The sequence below is a fragment of the Hippocampus zosterae genome, chromosome 21 (genome assembly GCF_025434085.1).
Source record: "Hippocampus zosterae strain Florida chromosome 21, ASM2543408v3, whole genome shotgun sequence".
Classification (NCBI taxonomy): Eukaryota; Metazoa; Chordata; class Actinopteri; order Syngnathiformes; family Syngnathidae; genus Hippocampus; species Hippocampus zosterae.
The window spans coordinates 6,670,207-6,690,954 of NC_067471.1; the positions used below are offsets into that span (position 1 = coordinate 6,670,207).

Genomic DNA, 20,748 nt, shown 5'->3' on the forward strand with positions numbered 1-20,748 from the left:
AATGTAGAGAAGCCAGACGTGATTGGCGCGTGATGGCGTGACGTATTTAGCTATAACATCCCAAACCAGGAAGTGAAAGTGAACGACGAAAAGGGCAGATTTGGTTGATAATTTTCATTCCGCCTTTTCTATGGCAACGGGCAACGGGGATCCCGACGCCGTGAGAGTCACGACATTCCGCGGAGAGCGGTGTCATGTTCGGACTGAGCTTCCAGGATGAATCGCCCCGATAGACGCCAGGGTGACTAAATCAAATCACGTCCTGGACACCCCCTGCTTCCCCTCCCTCGCCTGGTGGTCGTTGATGTCTTGTTTTGACATCTACAGTTTGACGTAGCGCGATGCTAGCCACCAGGACAGCTGAGGATGAGTCCCCGGAGATGGAGGAGATGGACACACTGGAGCCCAACTGGTGCTGGTTCTACCTGGCCGAGTGCGGGGTGTGGCACATGTTTGAGGTACTGTACCGGACAACACACGTGAGATTGCTCGTTTTTCCACATCATAACAATAGGTGAGCATACGGGTATTCGATGACGTGTACACGTAGGCGCCATATTGGAATACATTGGACATAACCAACAAATTGTGAAGGAGGATCACGATCGATACATATTTCGATGCCACGGCCGATATTGATTTATTACTTGCCACTTTAGTTTGCAGCATTAAAATAAATATTTTGTGGAACTCAACTTCAACGTCAAGAAGAGAAAACAGGAAAATTAATTTAGTTTTGTCGTTTAGAAATGTTCTCCATCAATTTAGTCAAATGAGAATTGTCATATTTCATGTTGTCATTTTCTGCACTTTTTTTTCCTAAAAAAAGAAAATCCAGGTTTGTATTCCTGGATTTTTTTTTAACTGGCCCAATTCTAGCGAGATTTATTCCAGCCATCTGTTTTGTATTCATTTTTTTCTTCACTCGAGTGAGCGAGAGCCTATCGCAGTTTCTAACCATCCTGCTGCTTTTCATTATCGTGTTTGCATAGTATACATTCTGATTACGTTGGTCATGGTTGATTTTCAAAGTGTTAACATACACCAGAGACGATACATTTTGTTTTGTGTTTTTTTTGTGGCACTCTCTGTTCATTTTAGTCACTCCTGGAGAAAAATGCAGTTCAAAAGTTTGGTTCTCGTGTTAAAATAATTAATAACACTTAACGGTGATGAACAGTCATTTCACCGCAGATCGACCCAAGCGCCGCCTGCTCCGTGACCAGCGCTCAGATCGAGCAGTGCTACGCCCGGAACCAGCGCGGCGTCATGGAGTTCTACACGGCCAAGTACACGTACCGGCTGGACTTCTCGGGTACGACACTAGCGAGATAAATTACGTTTAGCTCGGTTATTACGCTCATGTTTGTCCGTGTTTTTGCCAGTCATGCGGCAGGTCAACTTGACGACGGGGAAGCAGCGGCCGATCAAGCGGTCCCTTCACTCGGCAACGGGTTTCAGGTGAGAGTGGGCTATCGACATCATGTCATGGCATCGTCGAATCTGGTGTATGGCCTTGGCTTCACCTTTAGGTTCATTTGCGACAACCTGGCCTTGCCCGTGCCGTGTCACTGGGAGAGGATCAACACGGACGAGCCCTATCAGGTACAAAAAATAAAATAAAATGATAACCTCAATTTATTGAGATACTTTGATTCGCTATAAATCTAATTCACTGACATAGGTTCTTTATCCTCTGTGAAGATCCACATTATTAGTATTTTCCACTCATTTCAATTAGGAAAAATGACTTATGATCTGGAGTAAATTCATCACTTTTTCGTGATGTCTAATTCCCTGATTTTTATTTATTTTTGCGTGTGACAGCTGGTCCAGTTGGGCCGAGACACCTACGAGTTTAAAGAAGTGGGCCGACTGTACGAAAGGACAATGGATCGACCCATCAAATCCATCCAGAGGATTCAGAACTTGGACTTGTGGGAATTCTTCTGCAGGTCGGTGGACTCGCGGGGGAAATTCTGCCTCAAAAGTGGCAAGTCACGCGATTGTTAATCGTGGTCTTGTGCAATGCGCTCATAAATTCCTTGCCGGCACCATAAGATGCGTTTGGAAATCATTTCCTCTACTTGCTAGCTCGCTTTTGTTTTGTGAAAGTTAACAAAAAGCCAGAAAGCAAATGATTTCTCGAAGTGTAACTGTTAAAAAAAAAATCAAATTTTTTCCTGAAATATGAGAAAAGTCTTCAACTTTATTCGCATAACTTCAATTTCTGTTTCTGATTTTTTTTTTTTTTTTTTACAGTGTAGCTCTTATTCTCCCTTCCTAACAATCCAATGTGTTTGTGTGTTTCCCCTTTCCAAAGGAAGAAAAGACAGCTGAGAAAAGTGAAGCGCACTCTAGATATTGAAGAGCGGATGCTTTTCCACGGCACGGGGCACAACAACATCCAGGCCATCTGCATGTTTAACTTTGACTGGCGTCTCACGGGAAGCAACGGCGACGTCTACGGGAAAGGTACAAAAGTGACTCCGCTTGGCTGGTGATGATCGTTTCTCGTGAAAACGCCTTTTCCTGCTTCTCAGGCAGCTACTTCGCCCGGGATGCCAAATACTCCAGTAAGTTCTGCCACAACACGGGCAAGCACAACAACAACCTGCAGCGGCACGGGCTGGCGCCCCCCATTTTCGCCAGCGAGCCGTCCTACAAGAGCATGTTTTTGGCACGGGTGCTGGTGGGCGAGTACACCCTGGGCCACCCGCTGTACTGCCGCCCGCCCTCCAAGGACACCAGCCTCACCAACTTCTTCGACAGCTGCGTAGACGACACGGCCAACCCGAAAATCTACGTCATCTTCGACAGCAATCAGATCTACCCGGAGTACCTGATCGAGTTCTACTGAGATCGTGGCGCACTCCCGTTGCCTGGAGTGACGAGCACTTCAAGTGACGTCATGGCGATTCTGTGCCTAAGTAGAGCATGAATAATCTCAAGTGCCTTTGATGAGGACAATAACATTGCTGTGGGGACTTTGTTTTTCCACTGCGCCCACCCTAGGGATATTGATGAAAAATAGCTCTGGAAAAGAAAAAAAAAGAGTTATGAAACTTCACTGATAAATCCTCGTGGCTGTTTTGTGCATATGTATTGGCGCTGAACATCCCTCACGGTCTCCACACGTGTAGCACTGTGTTGACAAGTAACCGCAACACGGAATGTCGCTTTGCTATGTGTGCATCACAAATCTTGTTAAGATGTCGCATTTCTTTGTGCGTCTGTGTACACCACAGCGATCTTGAGGAGAAGAGCAAGTGACGGAATTCGCCACAAGGTGGTGCAATTGTACAAGTATGGTTTCAGAGAAACTTAGTCAAATTATGTTCAGAAATTTGTGTCTTAGTCAAATTATGTTCAGAAATATGTGTAATTTGAACATTGTGTGACTAATAAATGCTGAATTTGTCTTGTAATGATCAAATAACAGTCCAAAATAAACGCAGTGCGTTGTGTGATGCAGACGACATATCCGGGTATTTTGGGGGCTGCGATTGTGTGACGTTATCGCGTACGCACTACGTACAGACAGCGTTGATGATTAACAGTGTAACCTAATGACATATCTAAGCTCCCCGACCTCCAAAAATGCTGAATTTATAAAAATAAAATTGACGTTTCCTCGCCTTCAACGATTGCCCTTTTCCCTATCAAATAAATATCGTCGTTCCCACTCACACACACATTAAGCCTCTCTATACGCACGGCGAGGAAGATCATGATGAAGGCCATTTGAGGATTTTTTAACCTCTTAAAAATAATTTTAGATGGCCCACAAATCTTCAGTACTCCCTTTAGGGTGACATACTGACATGAGACTTTTTATTCGTTATTTGCCAATGCCACGACCGATCAACTGTTTGTCATTATACATTTGTCCCGCAGAGGGCGCCGTTGCCACAGAAACAGTCGAACAATGGTCGCCAATCCTTTCTCGTCAACTGTTTTACAACCCGTCACAAACACGCACTTTCACTTTCGCTCACGGAATCCTGCAGATTGAAACACACTCATGGATTGCACAGACACACCGACTGTCACTGGTTTCTTCTTGAAACCGAAGCACGAGCTCATACGAATAATCATTTTCACGATATATTCAGTTGAGTTGATTTCAGTTAATTGTCAACACCTGAACGGTGAGCATGAACATTGCTTATCTGACATCTACGTTGTGTATGCGTTGTCGCTCCGCAGCCACAAATAAGCGATTTATCGGCCTGAAAAGTACTTTAGTGAAAGATCAATGTTCCCGAGCATATGTTCCACTGCTTGTCCGCAGAGCGATGGAGGGGTGCCGGAGGAAATCTTTCATCTGCCCCGCTTCCTTCCTTGCTGCGTGTTTGGCGTGGGGAAATAAAACAAGCAGGTGCTGCGGCAGGCCTGCTGGGAATGCGAGCCACATGTGAGTAGAACCTTCTGAAGTTGACTTTTTATGGCTTTTACTGGCAGCCGACTGAAGCTATACGACACGCCGAAGCCACCCAAACTACATTGAGACAAATGACATTTTATGCACGTTCAAGAGAGGCAAGACTCGACTCACACTAATTGGTTGGCAATTGTTTTTTATTCTGCACAAAATGTTCAGTTTTTCCTTACAAAACACATTCCCTAATTGAAACGACATGACCATGACAGACTTGTAATCATCTAATGTTTGGTTTCCTGCTACGAATGCATTCGATGTTGTTTTGTGTATTGCGGGATTTTGCAGATGGCTGTCAGCCTGCTGCGTGTGAACAGTGTTGGTAGCTGAAAGTTCTTAGGTAGTTGAAGGAGCCATTTCGTTTTTTTTTTTAAATTATAAAGTTCTAAATGTCTGCAAAAAAAATTAAAATGAGGTTCAGATCGAATGGGGGGGCGGAACATGAGAAAGTGTAAAAATTGGGAGAATAAAAATATTCAAGAAATTCAAGGGGGAAAAAAGTTGTAATCTTACAAAAAATGAAGTCACTTTTTAATTTAAAAGGTGGAATCATTTAAACAATATTTTGTATTTTTAAATAAATAAATGGAAAAAGGTATGTCAACAGAAGTCATACTTTTCGAGGAAAAAAAATATATATAAATAATTCTTTTTTTAAAGAAAATCAGTTAAGGGGAAAAAAAGTCTTATTTTGGTTAATTCAATAAAAATGTTGCAAACTTTTTAAAAATATGATTAAGATCATATTTTTAAAAAAAAGTTTGAATGAAAAATAAATAATAAATCTAACCTAATTTTTGCCTTCATTTCTTTTTTTCTCCCTAAAAAAAATCGAATCAATGTAACTTTATTCTCGTAAGATTATTACCCCCCCCCCCCGCCCAAATTCAGTATAGACCAGGTCCTGTGTGCGATCGCGCTTCCTTGTTACATCATAGCAGCGCGACACAAAGTAAGCAACAAAACCGTATTAATAAATTAACACATGATGACACGAGAAACAAACATGTGAAAGAAGTTTTTTACCGGCACGATTTATCTGTGGTTTCCGCGGGCACAAAAGGCGTACGAGCTTTGGCACCACTTTTTTTTTTGGAGTCACCTCACAGTTCATTTCAGCGGCTCACAAATTTGGCAACCGTGGCTTCTGGTTTAAATTGAAAGTTGGTCCGTCCTGGTGGCCAGCCCCTGCCTCTCCATGATGTTCCACAGCTTGCGCAGGTTGGAGCGCGTGATGGCGTCGTCGGGCTTGAGGCGCAGCGCCCGCAGGTAGTTGGCCTCGGCTTCCGCCAGCTTTCCGTTCAGGTGGAGGATCGCGCCCAAGTTCATGAGCGCCGCCGGGTACTGTAGGTTGCAGACGGTTCATACAGTGAGTTAGCAGGACGCTAGATCTTAGTCGCATTCTGGTGGTTTTTGGTCCAGGGACAATTCAAGCTAGCAGGGCTAGCGGACCTTCATATTCGTATTCATAGTACACAGCGACAGGATTGAATAGCGCCGCATTTTCCGGTTGGTCCGATATCGTAAACCCGATACTTACGTCTGGTCGTAGGCCAGCTGCGCGTTGGTACTGCTTCTCAGCCGCCTGGTTTAGACTTGCCTGCCTGAAAAAGACGGCAACGCGTCAACCCCAAATTCAAAACGAGCTCCGCCGGATGGTTTTCAAAGGCTAACCTGAGCATGTGGGCCGCGCTGAAAACCACGTCGAACTCCGTTCCTTCCAATTCGGCGGCCCTCTCCGCCATCTCCGCTGCCTCGACCAGTCGCGACTGCTCCAGCAGGAACTGGCCTGCGCGGAGATAAACGGAGCTGGTGAAAAAAGACCGGCGTCCGGGGAAATAAACAGGAAGATGGCGAGTCAGCCCCAAAGATGCTTCGGAGTTATTTGGCGTCTTTTCCTGGTGCGCCAGTCACAACTTCCTGCCCCCCCGAATCTCAAAACGATGAACCGTGACTGACGTTCCTTCAGGCACGTTCGGTCTGTCCTGCACACAATGGCAGGAAGCACTTGCTTGTGCTGAGCATCTTCCTAATAAAACGGCCGACAGATATCAGGCGCACGTTCGGGACTCACCCCGTGAACCCCCGGACGCACTCGAGCAGCCAGATGTGAGATAACGTGCCAAATAAATATCACGTATTACAAGAGCCCGCGAGATAACGCGGAGGGGAAAGCGGGAAGCGGCGCCATCCAAAAACAGCAGCGCTCCACCTCACCAGGTGCCGGAGCAAGTCGAGGGAGAGGAAAGAAAGACGATAAGGTGGACGCAACGGCCGGTCTAATTCCTGGTTCGAGTTACTTGGAAGCCAATAAGTCCGCCGCAAAGCTCACACCGAGTCCCAAAAGGGAGTACTTTTGATTCACTCACGCAACCCCTGACGTGGACCCGCGGACCCCGTCGACAGCCTCGCAGAAGCGAGGATCGCTGGCAGCCCCCGCGCCCCCCGTCATCAAAGACCCCATCAAAACCGAACGCTGCTGGAAAACCACATCGGTCGACTTCACCAAGCAAACGAGTTACCCGAACAATGGATCACTTCCTATCCCCAAACCGCTCCCAGGAACAAATTCCCTCAGCAAACAGTTGCCCCCCTCACCCCCCCTCACCCACACAATTCTACATCCTGCTGTTATTTGTTAAGCCCCCGCATAATTACAAGTGTTATCAGGTTACGCAGACCGCGACATGGAGTCCACCCTGCTTTAGACAGCAACTTCAGCTGGTTGCGGTCCGGATACGAGGCTGACGCCGCAACACCTGAACGCCGGATGAAAGCGACTGAAGATCATGCGCCGCCCCCCCCCACCCCTACCCCCAGTGTAATTGTCCCAAGACTGGAAAGCCTGAATGTAAAGCCCAGACCGGAACGGCGCGGCACTTTGGACTTTCAAGTTCTGTGTGAGTTGTTTTTTTTGTGGGGGGGGGGGGGGGGGGGTCTTACCATAGTGCATGTAGCAGTTTCCTTTCATGGGGTCCAGTTCGATGGCCCTCAGGTAGTACTTTTCAGCTTCTGTCTTTTGTCCCTGGAAGAAGATGGAGATTTCAGTTTGACCTTTCCTCTCTGCGTTTGACCCCCCCCCCCAAAAAAATGTTTTTTTAATCTGAGGGGCTGATCTAATAAGGAAGCCGATTAATTGCATGATAAGTCTGTCCATTGTCCAGAATTGTGCTGATCCTCCGGTCCCTGCCGTTGCGCAGGGGTCACAAGGAGGTCGGTCCACCAACACTTGGAGGTGTTGAGGAGGAGTCCGTTCAGTTCTTGGCCCCCCCGTGTCTTCACTCGAGGAAGGAAAGAGGTCAAATATCCCGTAAGGGTTTATGCAGGGCGACTCCCACAGTCAAACTGGACTCAGCTGTGAACACATCTGTTGTCACATCGGTGTCAAGGAGTTTTTTTTAAACTCTGGTTGGAAGGTTTTTTTTGGGGGGGGGGGGGTTGTTGTTTTTTTCCTGCAGCTGTTGCAGTGCAAGGAGACATTTGAGTATGTATGTGTGTGAGTGCCCGTAGAGTTAATATGTGTTTACACGTACAGAAATGATTACGCCGGAAATGACTCGTGACCTGCAGACACCTCCACGGTCACTTTTTAAAGACTCTCTGGCAGCAGTTCTGGACCAGGATCTTTAAAAGACCGCTCTCTGGGCGTGGTCTCATGCTATTTCTTTTTCCGTTCCATGCAACGTACTATGATAGACAGCAGTTTTCCATAAGTGAGGTGGGCCGGTATGTGGTCCGGTTTGACCCTGAGGGACTCCTTGTACCAGTGACCTGCCTCCTCCAGCTTGTTCAGTCTCATGTAGGCCTCTCCTGGGAACAGGAAACAAGGGGTGAGGGTTGAACCCTTTCAGGGACGGCGGTTACTGCAGTGGACAGCTTATCGGGTTCTCGTTATTGGTGCATGAAAGGGTTCATGGGGGGCCCTAACAAGTTCCTCAAGGACAACCGGTATCTTGTAACATCCGCGATGCTGCGAAAACCAAATAGGAAGACGGATACGGTTGGCCCTTGCAGTGACATGACATCGACATGACATCAGCAACACGCCTCCCCCAACCCGCCGCCGGCCCCACTTTATCCTCACTGAGCGCTCAAGCGGACCATCTCGGGTCTAAGCTTCCCGTTCATGTCATTAGTGTTACAATAACAAGGCGTTGGATGTGATTTATTCCCTGGATTAGCTTCAATCCTCTCCAGTGGAGGTGCTCGTTGAGGAGCCGCCGCCGCCGCTGTTTGCTTTGGCAACGCTTTTGAACATTTGTTGAATCCACTTCAAAGCCCCTCTCGTGCCGGATCATCCAGCGAGAAGTTCTCATCAACACATCTCCGGCCATTGACTGCCATTGTGGGGACATTTTTATTTATTTATTTATTTTTCATTCATTCATCTTCCTAACCGCTTGATCCTCACTAGGGTCGCGGGGGGTGCTGGAGCCTATCCCAGCTGTCTCCGGGCAGTAGGCGAGGGACACCCTGAATCGGTTGCCAGCCAATCGCAGGGCACACAGAAACGAACAACCATTCGCACTCACACTCACACCTAGGGACAATTTAGAGTGTTCAATCAGCCTGCCAGGCATATTTTTGGAATGTGGGAGGAAACCGGAGCACCCGGAGAAAACCCACGCAGGGTTATACCAGGTTACCACGTGGGTTATTTATTTTTTTAATATATAAAAGTGGGTGTGTAACTCAAAACGGCAATCGGCTTACCCATCATGTTAAAAAGGCTGTGCGGCGCAAACTGCCTGGGCATCCGCTGCACTGCCTGCTTGTAAATGGAGAGGGCCTCCTGTAGAATGCCCAAAAAATAATTTTTGTAAATCATAAAATAGTCCTCGCAAATTGTCATGATGAATCTTCATTCATTCATTCATTCATCTTCCGAGCCGCTTGATCCTCACTAGGGTCGCGGGGGGTGCTGGAACCTATCCCAGCTGTCTCCGGGCAGTAGGCGGGGGACACCCTGAATCGGTTGCCAGCCAATCACAGGGCACACAGAAACGAACAACCATTCGCACTCACACTCACACCTAGGGACAATTTAGAGTGTTCAATCAGCCTGCCACACATGTTTTTTGGAGTGTGGGAGGAAACCGGAGCACCCGGAGAAAACCCACGCAGGCCCGGGGAGAACATGCAAACTCCACACAGGGAGGCCGGAGCTGGAATCGAACCCGGTACCTCTGCACTGTGAAGCCGACGTGCTAACCACTGGACTACCGGGCCGCTCATGATGAATCTATTTTTTTTTAAATATCTGTACCTCCTGCTGGCCCTGCTCGTGCAACAGCTTCCCCAGGTTATACAGGCAACTGGTGACTGAGCTCTTGTGGGTGTGGGGGTCCTTCAGATTGTCGTCGGGAATGTTGGCGCAGGTCACAAAGGTGCGCTTGGCCTCTTCCGGGCTTCCCCGGTTCATCAGGATGATTCCCGTGTTCAGGTAGGCGGCTGCGGCGCGGAAACGAGGGAAGGGTGAGGTGGATGAATCCATTCTCCGATTGCTTGGGATGAATCGTGAATGAATGAAACATGCCGCGAGGGTTTCCTTACACGCTAGCGTCGGCCGACTCCCAATCGCCAGTTTGTAGTAATGAAGCGCCTCTGAAAATCTCTCCTTTTCCTGCAGCAGCAAACCCCTGGAAGACATCAAGACAGCGCAATCGGATTACATTGCCCTTGTTTCTTCTAACCCATGCGTATCAAACATACGGCCCGCGGGCCAGAACCGGCCCTCAATGAGGTTCAATCTGGCCCGCAGGATAATTTATAAGTGAAAAAATGTATTTAAGACACAGAATATTTTTAGCGGGCGTCTTTCACACTCACAGGTTATACAGCATGTCGGCCATGTTCCCCCTGTTGCGCAGAGCGTTTCGGTACGCTTTCTCCGCCTCCGCCGTCTTGCCTTGGCTCTTCAGAACGTTTCCTAAATTGCCCCAGGCTGCAGGAGACATCGACACGCGCCGTCAGGCTGGATAAAGTCTCGGAAACTGAAGGACAGTCAGCCCATCTTACCTTTGGCGGGGTTGACGCTAATTCCCGACTTGTACAGGTTCTCCTCGTTGCTCCAGTCACCGTTCCTTTGAACGGTTCTCAGTCCGTTGAGCACCACCAGGGCCAAACACAGACTCGCCAGCAAGGCCTTGCAGCTTTTCCATCGGAGTCTGACGTACGCGCTTCTCGCCCCGGCGGCCACCAGTAAACAGAAGCCGATGCTGGGAATGTAGAGGACCCGCTCGGCGATGACGAAACCCACGTAAAAGAAGAGGTTGGAGGCCGGGATGAAAGGGAGCGCCAGTAAGGCCAATGACAATATCACCAGGTTTTCCGTGGGCGGTAGCGACATCCCAGGAGGGTGGTCGTCAAGTCCGCCGGAGCCATTCGCGACGGTCTTTGGCGGCCCCGAATCCGCGTTGTGGTTCGTGTCGGGGGCGTGGTAACCGTTCCCGTTGGCGACCGATTTCCCATCGGTCGCTTTCCCGTCGGTGTCCTTCCCTTGCGAGGTGGGTCCGTGAAACCCGAACCAAGTCAGGAGAACGACTCCTCCGTAAAAGGCGAGCGTGTGAAGATTGCGCCAGTCGGTCCAGGACCTCACCAGGGGCACCGCGTCCATGGACCAGTCGAAACTCAGCTTGTCGGGGCAAAGCAGCAACCAGGCGTTGGCGGCGGGCAGGTGGAGGAAAGTCAACGTCCGCGTGAGCAGATGCGGCGAGTCGGACGCCGGGTTGTCCGAGTTGGAGAAGTTGGGAGGCTTGTTGCCCATCCAGTAGATGCGTGCCGACAGCAGGACCGTGCCCCAGGTGACCAGAACCGCGAGACTGGGCAAAACCTTCAGGTTTTTCTTCTGAAACAAAGCACAAAGACAGCGGTGGAGTCAACTTTAGCTCAGAAGAAAACAAAACGACCCTCAAATCGGTTTCCACGGGTTCAGACCACAAATTCGTCGTCTATCTGTGATTGCTCCGTATATTGGTACCGCGGCGTGGTCTGGATGGAAGCGGACTTCAGGGTTGCCGCGAGTGTGGCCGCTAATCAGCTTAGAACTCATTGTGTCGCTTTGCAGATACTGTTTACATCGCATGAGAACTTTAATCCCGCCGCCGCGAGCTCGGCTGTCACGCAACACTTTCAACCTTGATTATTTCATTGAGTTTTTGTCAGATTTTAATATCCGTTCGCTAATGTCTCTCCGAGGTGAAGGTCAAACACTTTCCCCGCGACGAGCACCGAAACACAGTCCGCCGCCTCTTCCGTGAACCCGTTTTGTTATCTCCCAGATGGTCATTCGGCACGAACTACATTTGAACCCGATCCGAGAGACCGCGGCGTAAAAACTTGTTGTTCATAACAAAAGCGCACGTCGGGATTATCGTTAAGAGGTTTAGCGCGGCCTACAGGCTCAGGCCCCAGTAAGGGTGTGAGGCGGGGCGGGGGGATCTTGAGAGGGTCAACAGGGTCAGGCGACCCTCAACACCCGCTTGGAGGCCCTCGATGGAGGTTTTGGAGTACTTTGACACCCAATCGGAGCGTCGTGGTTCTTTGCGGTTCCAGGAAAGCAATTAATTAGGAGCATCCGTGATGCACGGAACGTTCCACAACACCGCAAACTGCTGCCTCCTTTCAAATAGACTGCTACTAAAATAAACGCAGCGCTCGGCTGCGAGTCATCCCCCGGAGGCGGCGAACCACAAAAGATGATTCGGGTAATTATTAGCCTTTATGTCAAACTAGGAAACGAGTGTTTGGAATTATTTCGGTCCTCGTTGGGTTTTATTTGGAACGCTTGACGATGGTGGATTTAATGTTATGCTACCGTTGTAGTTTTGAGATGTGGACCAAATCCGGTCTGATTGGGGAGGAAATGGAAACCCCGGCCGGAGCGCATCCGCCGGTCGATTTGCATTTCCTCGTCCCCGCGTTGGAACAAATCTTTGAAATCGACGTTACGAAAAAAACCACCGTTGCTTCTTTCGCCTGAAAACTGGAGACGCTTGCTCAAAGGGGAAGCAAAAAACCGGTCCGTTCCCAAGACCGGGGACCAGATAAAGCGAGGGAAATGAGAGCATGGTTTCCCTCTCCCGCATCCTTCATCGCTTTGTGTTCCCAAGCGTCTCTTTTTGAGACGTCTGGCTCGTTATCGAGGAAGCAATTTGCCCCTGCGGCCGAGCCCGTCGAGTAACGAGCTCCCCGTCAAGATAACCGCGACTGGGCCCCTCGTGCGAGGAAGGTACTGGTGATAAATGAGCCAGATGCGGTGGCGGCAGGGGCGGCGGTTGGCAACCAGGAACCCCCACCCCCACCCCTTCCCCCTCCACTTGCCGCCTGGCAGCCGGTGACGCGCTTGCACTGAAAGATTGGTCATGACTGATTCGAACAATCGCCGGGAGTGATGAAATCTTCCAGAGAGCACTGCAAGCGCTCGGAACAATTGGAAGGCAGGGGGGGCGGGGGTGGGGATGGAAGGCTTCCAGGTTTTATTTCGCACACCATCCCCGCCGTTTTCCCTCTTTGGTGCGATATATTTTGAATACACTTTGGTGCGAGACACATGCGAACTATCTCACGGTTAATCACGCCGATTCTCGATGAATGGATCGTAATTGCAGAGACGGTAATTTTTTTTTTGGGCGGGGAAGCTGATCAGTGTTTCATGATCTCGATCGCGTTTGTGTTTACGGCCTCATTTGGAAGCCCCGTTGCAATGTTTTGCGCGGGACTGGAAACTTGGCTCCGTTTTGTTGCTTAGCGCGCGACGAATGAGCACGGCTTAGTTTCCGAGTGAGCCTCGCGCGGACCAACGGCTTCCCTAATTGGACCGGCTGATGAAAACCCAAACGGCCGCGTGACGCCCGCCGTTTCCGCGCGAGCCAGTGTCAAGAACGAAGCCGTTAAATCATTCAGTACCAGCCAATTCTCGACCAAGTCTGAAAAGACGTTTAAAAACGTCTTTGGGAATGAATGAGTTAACTGGAAAAGGGACGGAGCGACCGAATTGCCCCCCCCCCACCCCCTCCCAGTTTTACCTTTCCGAACGGGAGCAGGAGCGCCTGGCGGAATGTGAGTCGATGGAAGACGAAGAGGTCGTAGACGGCCAACACCGCCAGCGCCGTCACCCCCTGCTCCTTCCAAAGCATGCTAGCCGCCGCGCACCACAAACTGGCCGCCATCCACGTCCAGCAGCGCGCCGCCGCGCCCTGGCGTCGCCTCGCCCGAAGTCCGCAGTGTCTCGCATAGCACAGAAGAGACAGCAGGAAGAAGAAAGCCGCCCCGACGTCCGCCCTCCCGACCACGCCGGCCACCGCCTCCGTGTGCACCGGGTGAGAGGCGAAGAGCAGGCCGGCCAGCAGACTCCACGCTCCGCCGCCCAGCAGCGGGCGGCTGAAGGCGGTGAAGGTGGCCGTCACCAGCCCGTGAAGGGCGACGTTGAGCAGGTGGTAGCCGAACGGCCGCAGGCCGTGCAGGGCGTAGTTGAGGCGGAAGGTGAGGGTGCAAAGCGGACGGAAGGACTTGTGGCTGCCGCTGTGGGTGAGCGGGGTGCCCCAGAAGTCGTCGTACAGGATGTTGGTCCACGGGGTCGCCGGGAGAAGATCCTGGTTGGTCTTGATGGCTCGGCTGGAGGAGTGAAAGGGAAATCGAGACGATTAACAATCATAACAATTGAAAAAGGATGTAGCTGAGGAGAGGCTTGCCGAGCGGACGCTATTCCTGAGAAAGTCGCACATGCACACAAAGGAAAGGAAATAGGAGTCGGTTTAAATGGGGGGGGGGGGGGGAGAGAATACTTGCTTTGAAAGTCCCTTCGATGGGGATTTCCGTACAGCGCGCAAAGGCTAGCGTTTTTACACGGTGGAAACGTCATCTTCAAGCTAACAACGTAGCTATCGGGATTGTTTCATTTGATGTTATTTTAAAAACGCCTGAGTGCCAATCATCGGGGAGGGAAGATCTCCTCCGAGGCCGACTTCGAAAAAAAATAAACGAAATAAAACCAAATGACATGAAAAGAAAAAGAAACAAGCTAGCATAAATATGCGCTATTTGCAAAATATGCTAACATGCTAGCTTGCCGCCTGCCCGTTTTTCCTCATGGGGGGGGGGTGTTGACGATCGTGAGCACACTTCTTGTCTTTACGCAGGCATGCCGCGCTTGTCTCGGAAAGCTGAGAGGGTGGTGGGGCTGGGGGGGGGGGGGGGTCAGCCAAGGACTTCCTTTGTCTGGAGATTGTACCTTTTTAGCCCTTAGCGCCTAAAAAAAGAGAGCGGGAGAGCTGCCTGGGGGGGAGTGACAGACTATTTTAAACGCCGCCGAAATTGAATTGTTCCTCTGACGAGCCTGTAAAGGCTGTCCTTCGCGTGAGCTACGCCAGAGAGCGAATTTCCCAACATTGTTTTCCCCGACAAGGAAAATGTTTCTTTTTGGAGGCCTGCGCGCCCGCCATGGCGGAGTTCGCGCTTCTCGGCCGTGACGTCATTCTTCGTCGACGCTCCCATTTCGAGACCCCCCCCCCCCCCCCCCCGGCTTCTTTCGGTCGTCGTTTATAAATAATTAACCTATTCAAATCAGCGCCGGCCGATCGTCACGGTCGCCATTTTACGTTACGGATGGGTTGAAACGAACGCTCCGAGTATGCGCTGAAAGAAAACCCCCGCTCATCAGCAAGGTGTCTGTTTTTGTGTTTGGGAGTGTGATGGCTTCATTGAGAACATGGACCGGTCTCCCGTAGTAACAAAAGAAAGGGGGGAGGGCACGGGGGGGGCGGTCTCCTTTGTATTCCGCCGCCGTATTTGGGCCACGCCGACAGGCAGGCTACACGGGTCCCGATTTACGATCCTGAAAGTACAGGACGGCTTTTTCAGGTTTCCTACGTCTAAGATTAGATTTTTTTTCTGACTCGACTCGTCTGAAAAGACTTATTTGCTCATTTGCGTGTGTGTGTTTTTATAATACAAATGGCACGCTCCCCCCACCCCCTCCCGATCCCCCAAGAATGATCTCACCACCAGTCATTTGTGTTTCCGTGTGCATACAGATGCTCTTGAAGCATTGTTTTCTTTCACCCCCCCCCACCCCCCCAAAAAAATTGCTGCCCTCGAATCTTCCGTGAATAGCCGATCCGCCTAATAAACAGCAGCGGCGGCATAAATAGCCACCGCGTAATGTAATCACCAGTGGCTGAGTTACAATTACACTTTTGTTGTCTTGAGTGCATCATCGGACTCCCCCAGGCGAGAGAAGGCAATCTTCCCGTTTCTATTTTTGGGGTGGCTTTGGGGTTTTTGTTCTCCTTTTCGACAAATTTTGCTCCTGTAACCTCCATCCCGTCTCTCACCTTATCTACAGAATCGCATCCGTGACGGGAGTCCGCCGGACCCCCCCCTCGCGTGGCCCTCGGCGAAACCCCAAAAGATGTCGGAAGGTCCTACAAAGCCACGCAAAGGACGTCAAAGGCTCGCCCGATGAAAGGTAGAGTGTGAATTGCTCATTGTGAACATTTGGAAATCCGTCCCGCCGGTCAACGGGAGGAAAAATAGTCACATTTCCTCCTCCGCTATCAACTCTTGGTATCCGCGTCGTTTGAATGTCAGACTTGAGGAAGTGAGCGTCGAGGGTGTGTGTGCAAACATCGGGCTCGAGCGGCACCGCTGGCAGAACAATGCTCGGGCGGCATCGCTTTCCCACGCTGGATTGCGGGACGAAGGACGCGCGACCCCCCCAAAAAAAATGTCCGTCGAGCAGTCGGCCATTTTTTATTGCGTGCCGAGGTGTATTATGAAACCCAATTATCCCGAGGTCCGCCTCCCCCCTCATTAATCTTTCAGTGGATTGATTCAAGTCCCGTTGCATTCTCGAGGGGTTGATCGATCGGCAGGCGCTTAGAAGGCCGCCGCTGCGTCGGCAAAAATCCAAAGCGGAAAAGAAATAGGAGGTCCCGCCTCATCTTTCCCTGAGCGTTGACTTCGATAAAAAAGTCGGTGATGAATCTTTAGGCTGAAGCGGGGAAAGTTTACGGAAAATCAATGGGTAATAAAACCGACGTTTGGCTTCCCCCCTCGGGGGCCAAGAAAGCAAGCAAGCAAGTTGCAGGTACCAACTCGGGATTTAACGCCATCCCACATGCCCCCAAAACCTGCGAATTGATTTGAAAAGTCTTGAAGTCAAACTGTTGATTCATTCCAAAGACCACCGGGAACTTTTCCGTCGTACGCGTTAAGGTCCCCCGCCCACCCAATAAATCCCGCCGTAAATGCGCCGTGTGACTTCGGACGTTTTTCTCCCGCGGAGCGAACTGATTTAAAATCGACATTTGATGGCGTTATGAAAGAGCCAAATTCCGTTCTTTCAATTCCGGCAAAAGAACCATTGTCTGCGTGGTTAACTCATTCACTCCCAAAGACGTTTTTAAACGTCTTTTCAGACTTGGTCCAGAATTGGCTGGAACTGAATGAGTACATGGTACAATATCTGTCTGAAATCGATTTCTCGTTCATCTCGTTCTTTGGTTCACGATCGTTCCGGCGATCGTCAGAAAATGAGATTTTGTCCGATCTTATCTGCCAAATTTGAACGATTGATACGAGAGAGATCGTCCAAAATGGAGGTCCGCTTCTGCGATGACTCAAACGTCCATCCGTGGTCCTCCTAAAAGAATCTATGTATACAAGTATCTATACTTATATATAAGTATCTATATGTATATAAGTATAGATACTTATATATATATACTTACTTATATATATATATATATATCTATAAATTACGAAATCCGTATCTCTCATCCAAAATTTGGACACAGTCCCGAAATAGAAAGCCCGGGGAGGGGCTGTCACCTGATCCCCCTTCAACCCGCAGTCATTCACGTTGACTGACACTCCATCCCTCTGTTTTTTTGTTTTTTTATGAGGTGTGAAGCACCAAATCATTTCCACACCCGCACAGACAAGGGAGTCCACCCGCCCGGCTTCTAAAAGCCGCGGATGCATTTTACAAGCGTGAGTTGGGCTAACCGTGCGTGAAGCGGAGTCGGCAGCCAAGAGTCTCAGCCTTTATGAGGCCTGCCTGCAACTTCTACTGTACTGTAGTATCTGTGACTGACTGTGAGGCTGTAGGGCTTGAAAAAAGCACAGGGCTCAGGTCTGGTGAGTGACGTGGGTGTCAGCAAACGAGATTGTACAGTTGGCTGGCTATTCGTCAAAGGAGCAGTTTTTGTGTCGTTTCTTTTGATACAATCGACAAAGTAAACAAAACGGAATTGACTTTGTTTTGATTCTTGTCGTTTTTTTCCGGTTTTCATGTATGGCGCTGCGCTAACCAGTGCCAACTATTGTTCTACCCAGACGGCTTTGGATTGCGGCGAACTGATCAAAGTCACTCTCCGACCCATTTTTTAGATGTTTAAAAAATTGAAAACAAACGGCAACAATAGAATATTTGTGCTCTTGACAGCAGTCTGGACAACAAATTTGAAAGGGAAGATTGATAGCGGACGCTAACGGCTAACAGTTAGTCTTGCACACGCCCAGCCGCCCCGATTCGCGGGTGGGTTTTGGATTACGCCGGTCGGTCATTTTTAGAAGTACACCTTGACAAAGTGGAAATCCGATGCCGCAATCGGGAACTGCGCTTGCAAGCTTGTTGTTTTTTTTCTGGGGGGGGGGGGTGTTGACAAATCCACCTCTGAATGCTAACGGGCGCGTTGCTAAAACAAGACATCCATAACGTTGCAGATGAATCAAAACACATGTTTAATGGTGACACAATGCTAATACTGTGGGGGGGGGGGGGGGGGGGGGTCATCGCCACCACATTTTTGAAGCGTTTTGCCTGTTTCTGCTTAAAAGCTAATCATTTGGCGACTTTTCATCGACACTTTTGAAAGACTGCATGTCTTGAGGCGATGTTAGTCATTTCCAAGGAACATTTTTCCTGGCAGGCCAACACGTTGACGCCCCCCCCCCCTGACCCCCATCAAGCCGCATAATATTGCCGCACGCACGCCACCCAACCATTTGCTCGCATGCCTCTTCGGCCCACATCTCGCGCCAATATTTATAGACTCCCGGGCACATCATGTCACTTAACCAGCCGCGCAACCCAAGCGAGGCTTCCTTGAGGTCATTTTTTTTTTATTTGACTTATTTGACTTTTATTTGACTCATCTTCAGAAAAAAAAAAGAAAAAGGAAAGCATGTTTTTCATATCACCGTGTCAGTTCAATGTGGTGATTTTAATGCCCCTTCTCACGCATACTTTCCGCGTGTTGAAGGCGAGCGGTGAGTCATGTGCGGCGGAGCGTCGAGGCAATTCATTAAGCGTCTCGACTCAAAGCGCTTCGGTTTTGAACCGGGATCAAGGACATTTTTGTGGGTCGCGATCATACTGATGCACTTATTGCTGGAAGATTCAAAACAGGGTCGGGGTGTCCCGCAGGCTTCGGGATTTAATATTAACGAAAGGCTGCTGAGGTTGTGTCGCCGATGCCGCCTCGTCTGTCTTCACGTGAAAAAAAAACGCACCGACTATTCATGACTTCATTTGACAAATGGGACCGCCTCGTTTGTAAAGCGGACACAAATCTTGATAAATATTCAAATAGGCTTTTCGGAAGTCGTATGCACATCGACGAAGACAAATGAGTGCTGTGCCGCAATCCAGTGCCTCCCTCAAATAAACAAATCACCCCCCCGCATGAAGAAAAAAATTAATAAATCACAGTCATCGTTCATCTAGTCCCGTAAATTTGTTTCATTTCGTTCCCAAAACTAGTCGCCTAGACACTAGTCGACTTCCTCAAAATGCGAATCACTTTATTTCACATTTAGGGCCAACCCGAGAACAGTCGCTGCGCCTTTTCCCCGGCTTGACTCACCCCTTTCCCAGGTCCCCGAATAATAACCTTTAATGGTTCGACAAGCAGCGTTTTTTTTTCTTTCATTGGTAGAAAGAAGCATTAGCATTAGCATTAGCATTAGCGGTGCCCAGGAAAAACACTTGACCTGATTGAAGAAGCAGAGCGCCACCGCAAAATCCGCACGAGATGGATTCCTCGTGGAAGAGTTATCCGTCCTCGCCATCACGTCGGGGATTCTCCCAACTCCGTGTGACGCGAAGTAGCCCGTATTGGATTCGAGTGGGGTCAAAGGTCAGATCAAGCTTTTCGGAAGATCACAACCGGGGTCGTCAACCAAATCAATCCATCCATTTTCCTCGGACCTTCAAAGTCACAGATGAGCTACAGAGCTCGGGCCCAGTCGCATTTCGTCAAAAGTTGGACGCCCCGGACTGGTCGCCAATCAATCGTGACGGATAGATCGAGCGACAGCTATGTGAATCACTGGACACCAAACATCCATCCATTAATTTTCTACCACTTATCCTGTTCGAAAACAACTTGAGCTGGAGCCTATCCCGGTTGGAACATACGGCGGACCGGTCGCCAATCAATTGATTCGAACAGTACCCAATGGACCCCACAACCTGGGGTTTGTGGCGGCAGCCAAAGCGGTAGCAAGGATTGTGTTTTGAAAAACACAACTGATTTTAGATGACAGCAGATTTTTAAAAAAACAAAACTTAATTTTCTTTGCAGTTTTATAGTCCCGAGTTGGAGATTCTCCCAGCTGAGAGGAGGCCGGGTGCACCCCGGATTGGTCGCCAGCCACTCGCGAGCCAAGTGGCAAACGGCACATGCAAAACAAGAGCCGTAACCATGGTAACCCAACCAGGGCGGCCAGGGCGACAGCAGTCGAGAGTCAAGAGCAGGAGGAGGAAGTGGGAGGAGGGCGCGACCCCCTTTTTTTACCTGTCGTCGTAGCAGAAGTCCGCGTCCAGCGTGTTCACGTACACCCCCACGGCCACGGCGGTGCACAGCAGCTCCGTGATCATCTCTCCGAGCCGAAGCGGAGCTTGCACGGGGGTCCGGGAGGGGTTCGAAGAGGAAAGTCGAGAAGCGGATGACAGCCGAGTGTGCCCGTGGTGGCTCAGCCGCTAGGCAGCGCGGCTCTCGACGCCGCGCGGGGCTTCTCCCGGCGCACGCGAAGTGTGCTGTCACGGCGAGCCATGACGCCCCCCCCAAAACCCCCCCTTAGGAGACGCTCACGGGCGGCTCGCGAGGGTTGTCAGGAGGCGATGAAGAGCGAAGCGCATCGCCGGTCGATGTGCGTGAGAGAGGCGAGGAGCGAGAGCCAAGCGCGTGTGTAGTTTTGAAGGGAAGGGAGGCTGCGCATGCGCACTGGCCGCCGGACCGAATACAATAGCGGGCACACAAAGAAGGCTTTACTGCCGATTCTGTAAAGAACGAGTCATA

The 20,748-nt window shown here is 50.0% G+C and overlaps 2 protein-coding genes and 1 long non-coding RNA gene across 8 annotated transcripts in view; 1 reads left to right on the plus strand and 2 right to left on the minus strand.

The window, feature by feature from the left end:
- Positions 1–24: 24 nt before the first annotated feature.
- Positions 25–3,477, plus strand: LOC127593887 (protein mono-ADP-ribosyltransferase PARP11-like). 4 transcript variants are annotated; one of them, XM_052055627.1, is made up of 8 exons: positions 27–241; positions 328–458; positions 1,195–1,315; positions 1,386–1,461; positions 1,533–1,605; positions 1,828–1,955; positions 2,324–2,475; positions 2,544–3,477. In XM_052055627.1, exons 2-8 carry the CDS (start codon positions 342–344, stop codon positions 2,858–2,860), a joined length of 984 nt encoding a protein of 327 aa, XP_051911587.1. In that variant the 5' UTR covers positions 27–241; positions 328–341; the 3' UTR covers positions 2,861–3,477. The 4 variants fall into 4 exon arrangements, with proteins under 4 accessions (XP_051911586.1, XP_051911585.1, XP_051911587.1 ...); XM_052055626.1 differs by having other exon boundaries at positions 25–241; positions 1,181–1,315; positions 1,386–1,605; XM_052055628.1 differs by lacking the exon at positions 27–241 and having other exon boundaries at positions 329–458; positions 1,181–1,315.
- Positions 3,478–4,816: 1,339 nt separating this feature from the next.
- Positions 4,817–20,748, minus strand: part of LOC127593929 (uncharacterized) — a 177,568-nt gene continuing 161,636 nt past the window's right edge. For both annotated transcript variants that reach the window (XR_007960553.1, XR_007960552.1), the window contains exon 2: positions 4,817–4,949. This is a non-coding gene — a long non-coding RNA (uncharacterized LOC127593929). The remainder of the gene's footprint in view (positions 4,950–20,748) is intronic.
- Positions 5,330–20,646, minus strand: LOC127593918 (protein O-mannosyl-transferase TMTC2-like). Of its 2 annotated transcripts, none has more exons than XM_052055682.1 (12): positions 20,245–20,646; positions 13,468–14,056; positions 10,460–11,285; positions 10,271–10,385; positions 9,995–10,080; positions 9,708–9,892; positions 9,155–9,233; positions 8,130–8,251; positions 7,385–7,466; positions 6,116–6,230; positions 5,982–6,045; positions 5,330–5,785 (listed from the first exon to the last, which is right to left on the minus strand). In XM_052055682.1, exons 1-12 carry the CDS (start codon positions 20,325–20,327, stop codon positions 5,594–5,596), a joined length of 2,538 nt encoding a protein of 845 aa, XP_051911642.1. In that variant the 5' UTR covers positions 20,328–20,646; the 3' UTR covers positions 5,330–5,593. The 2 variants fall into 2 exon arrangements, with proteins under 2 accessions (XP_051911642.1, XP_051911641.1); XM_052055681.1 differs by having other exon boundaries at positions 10,460–11,288; positions 20,245–20,641.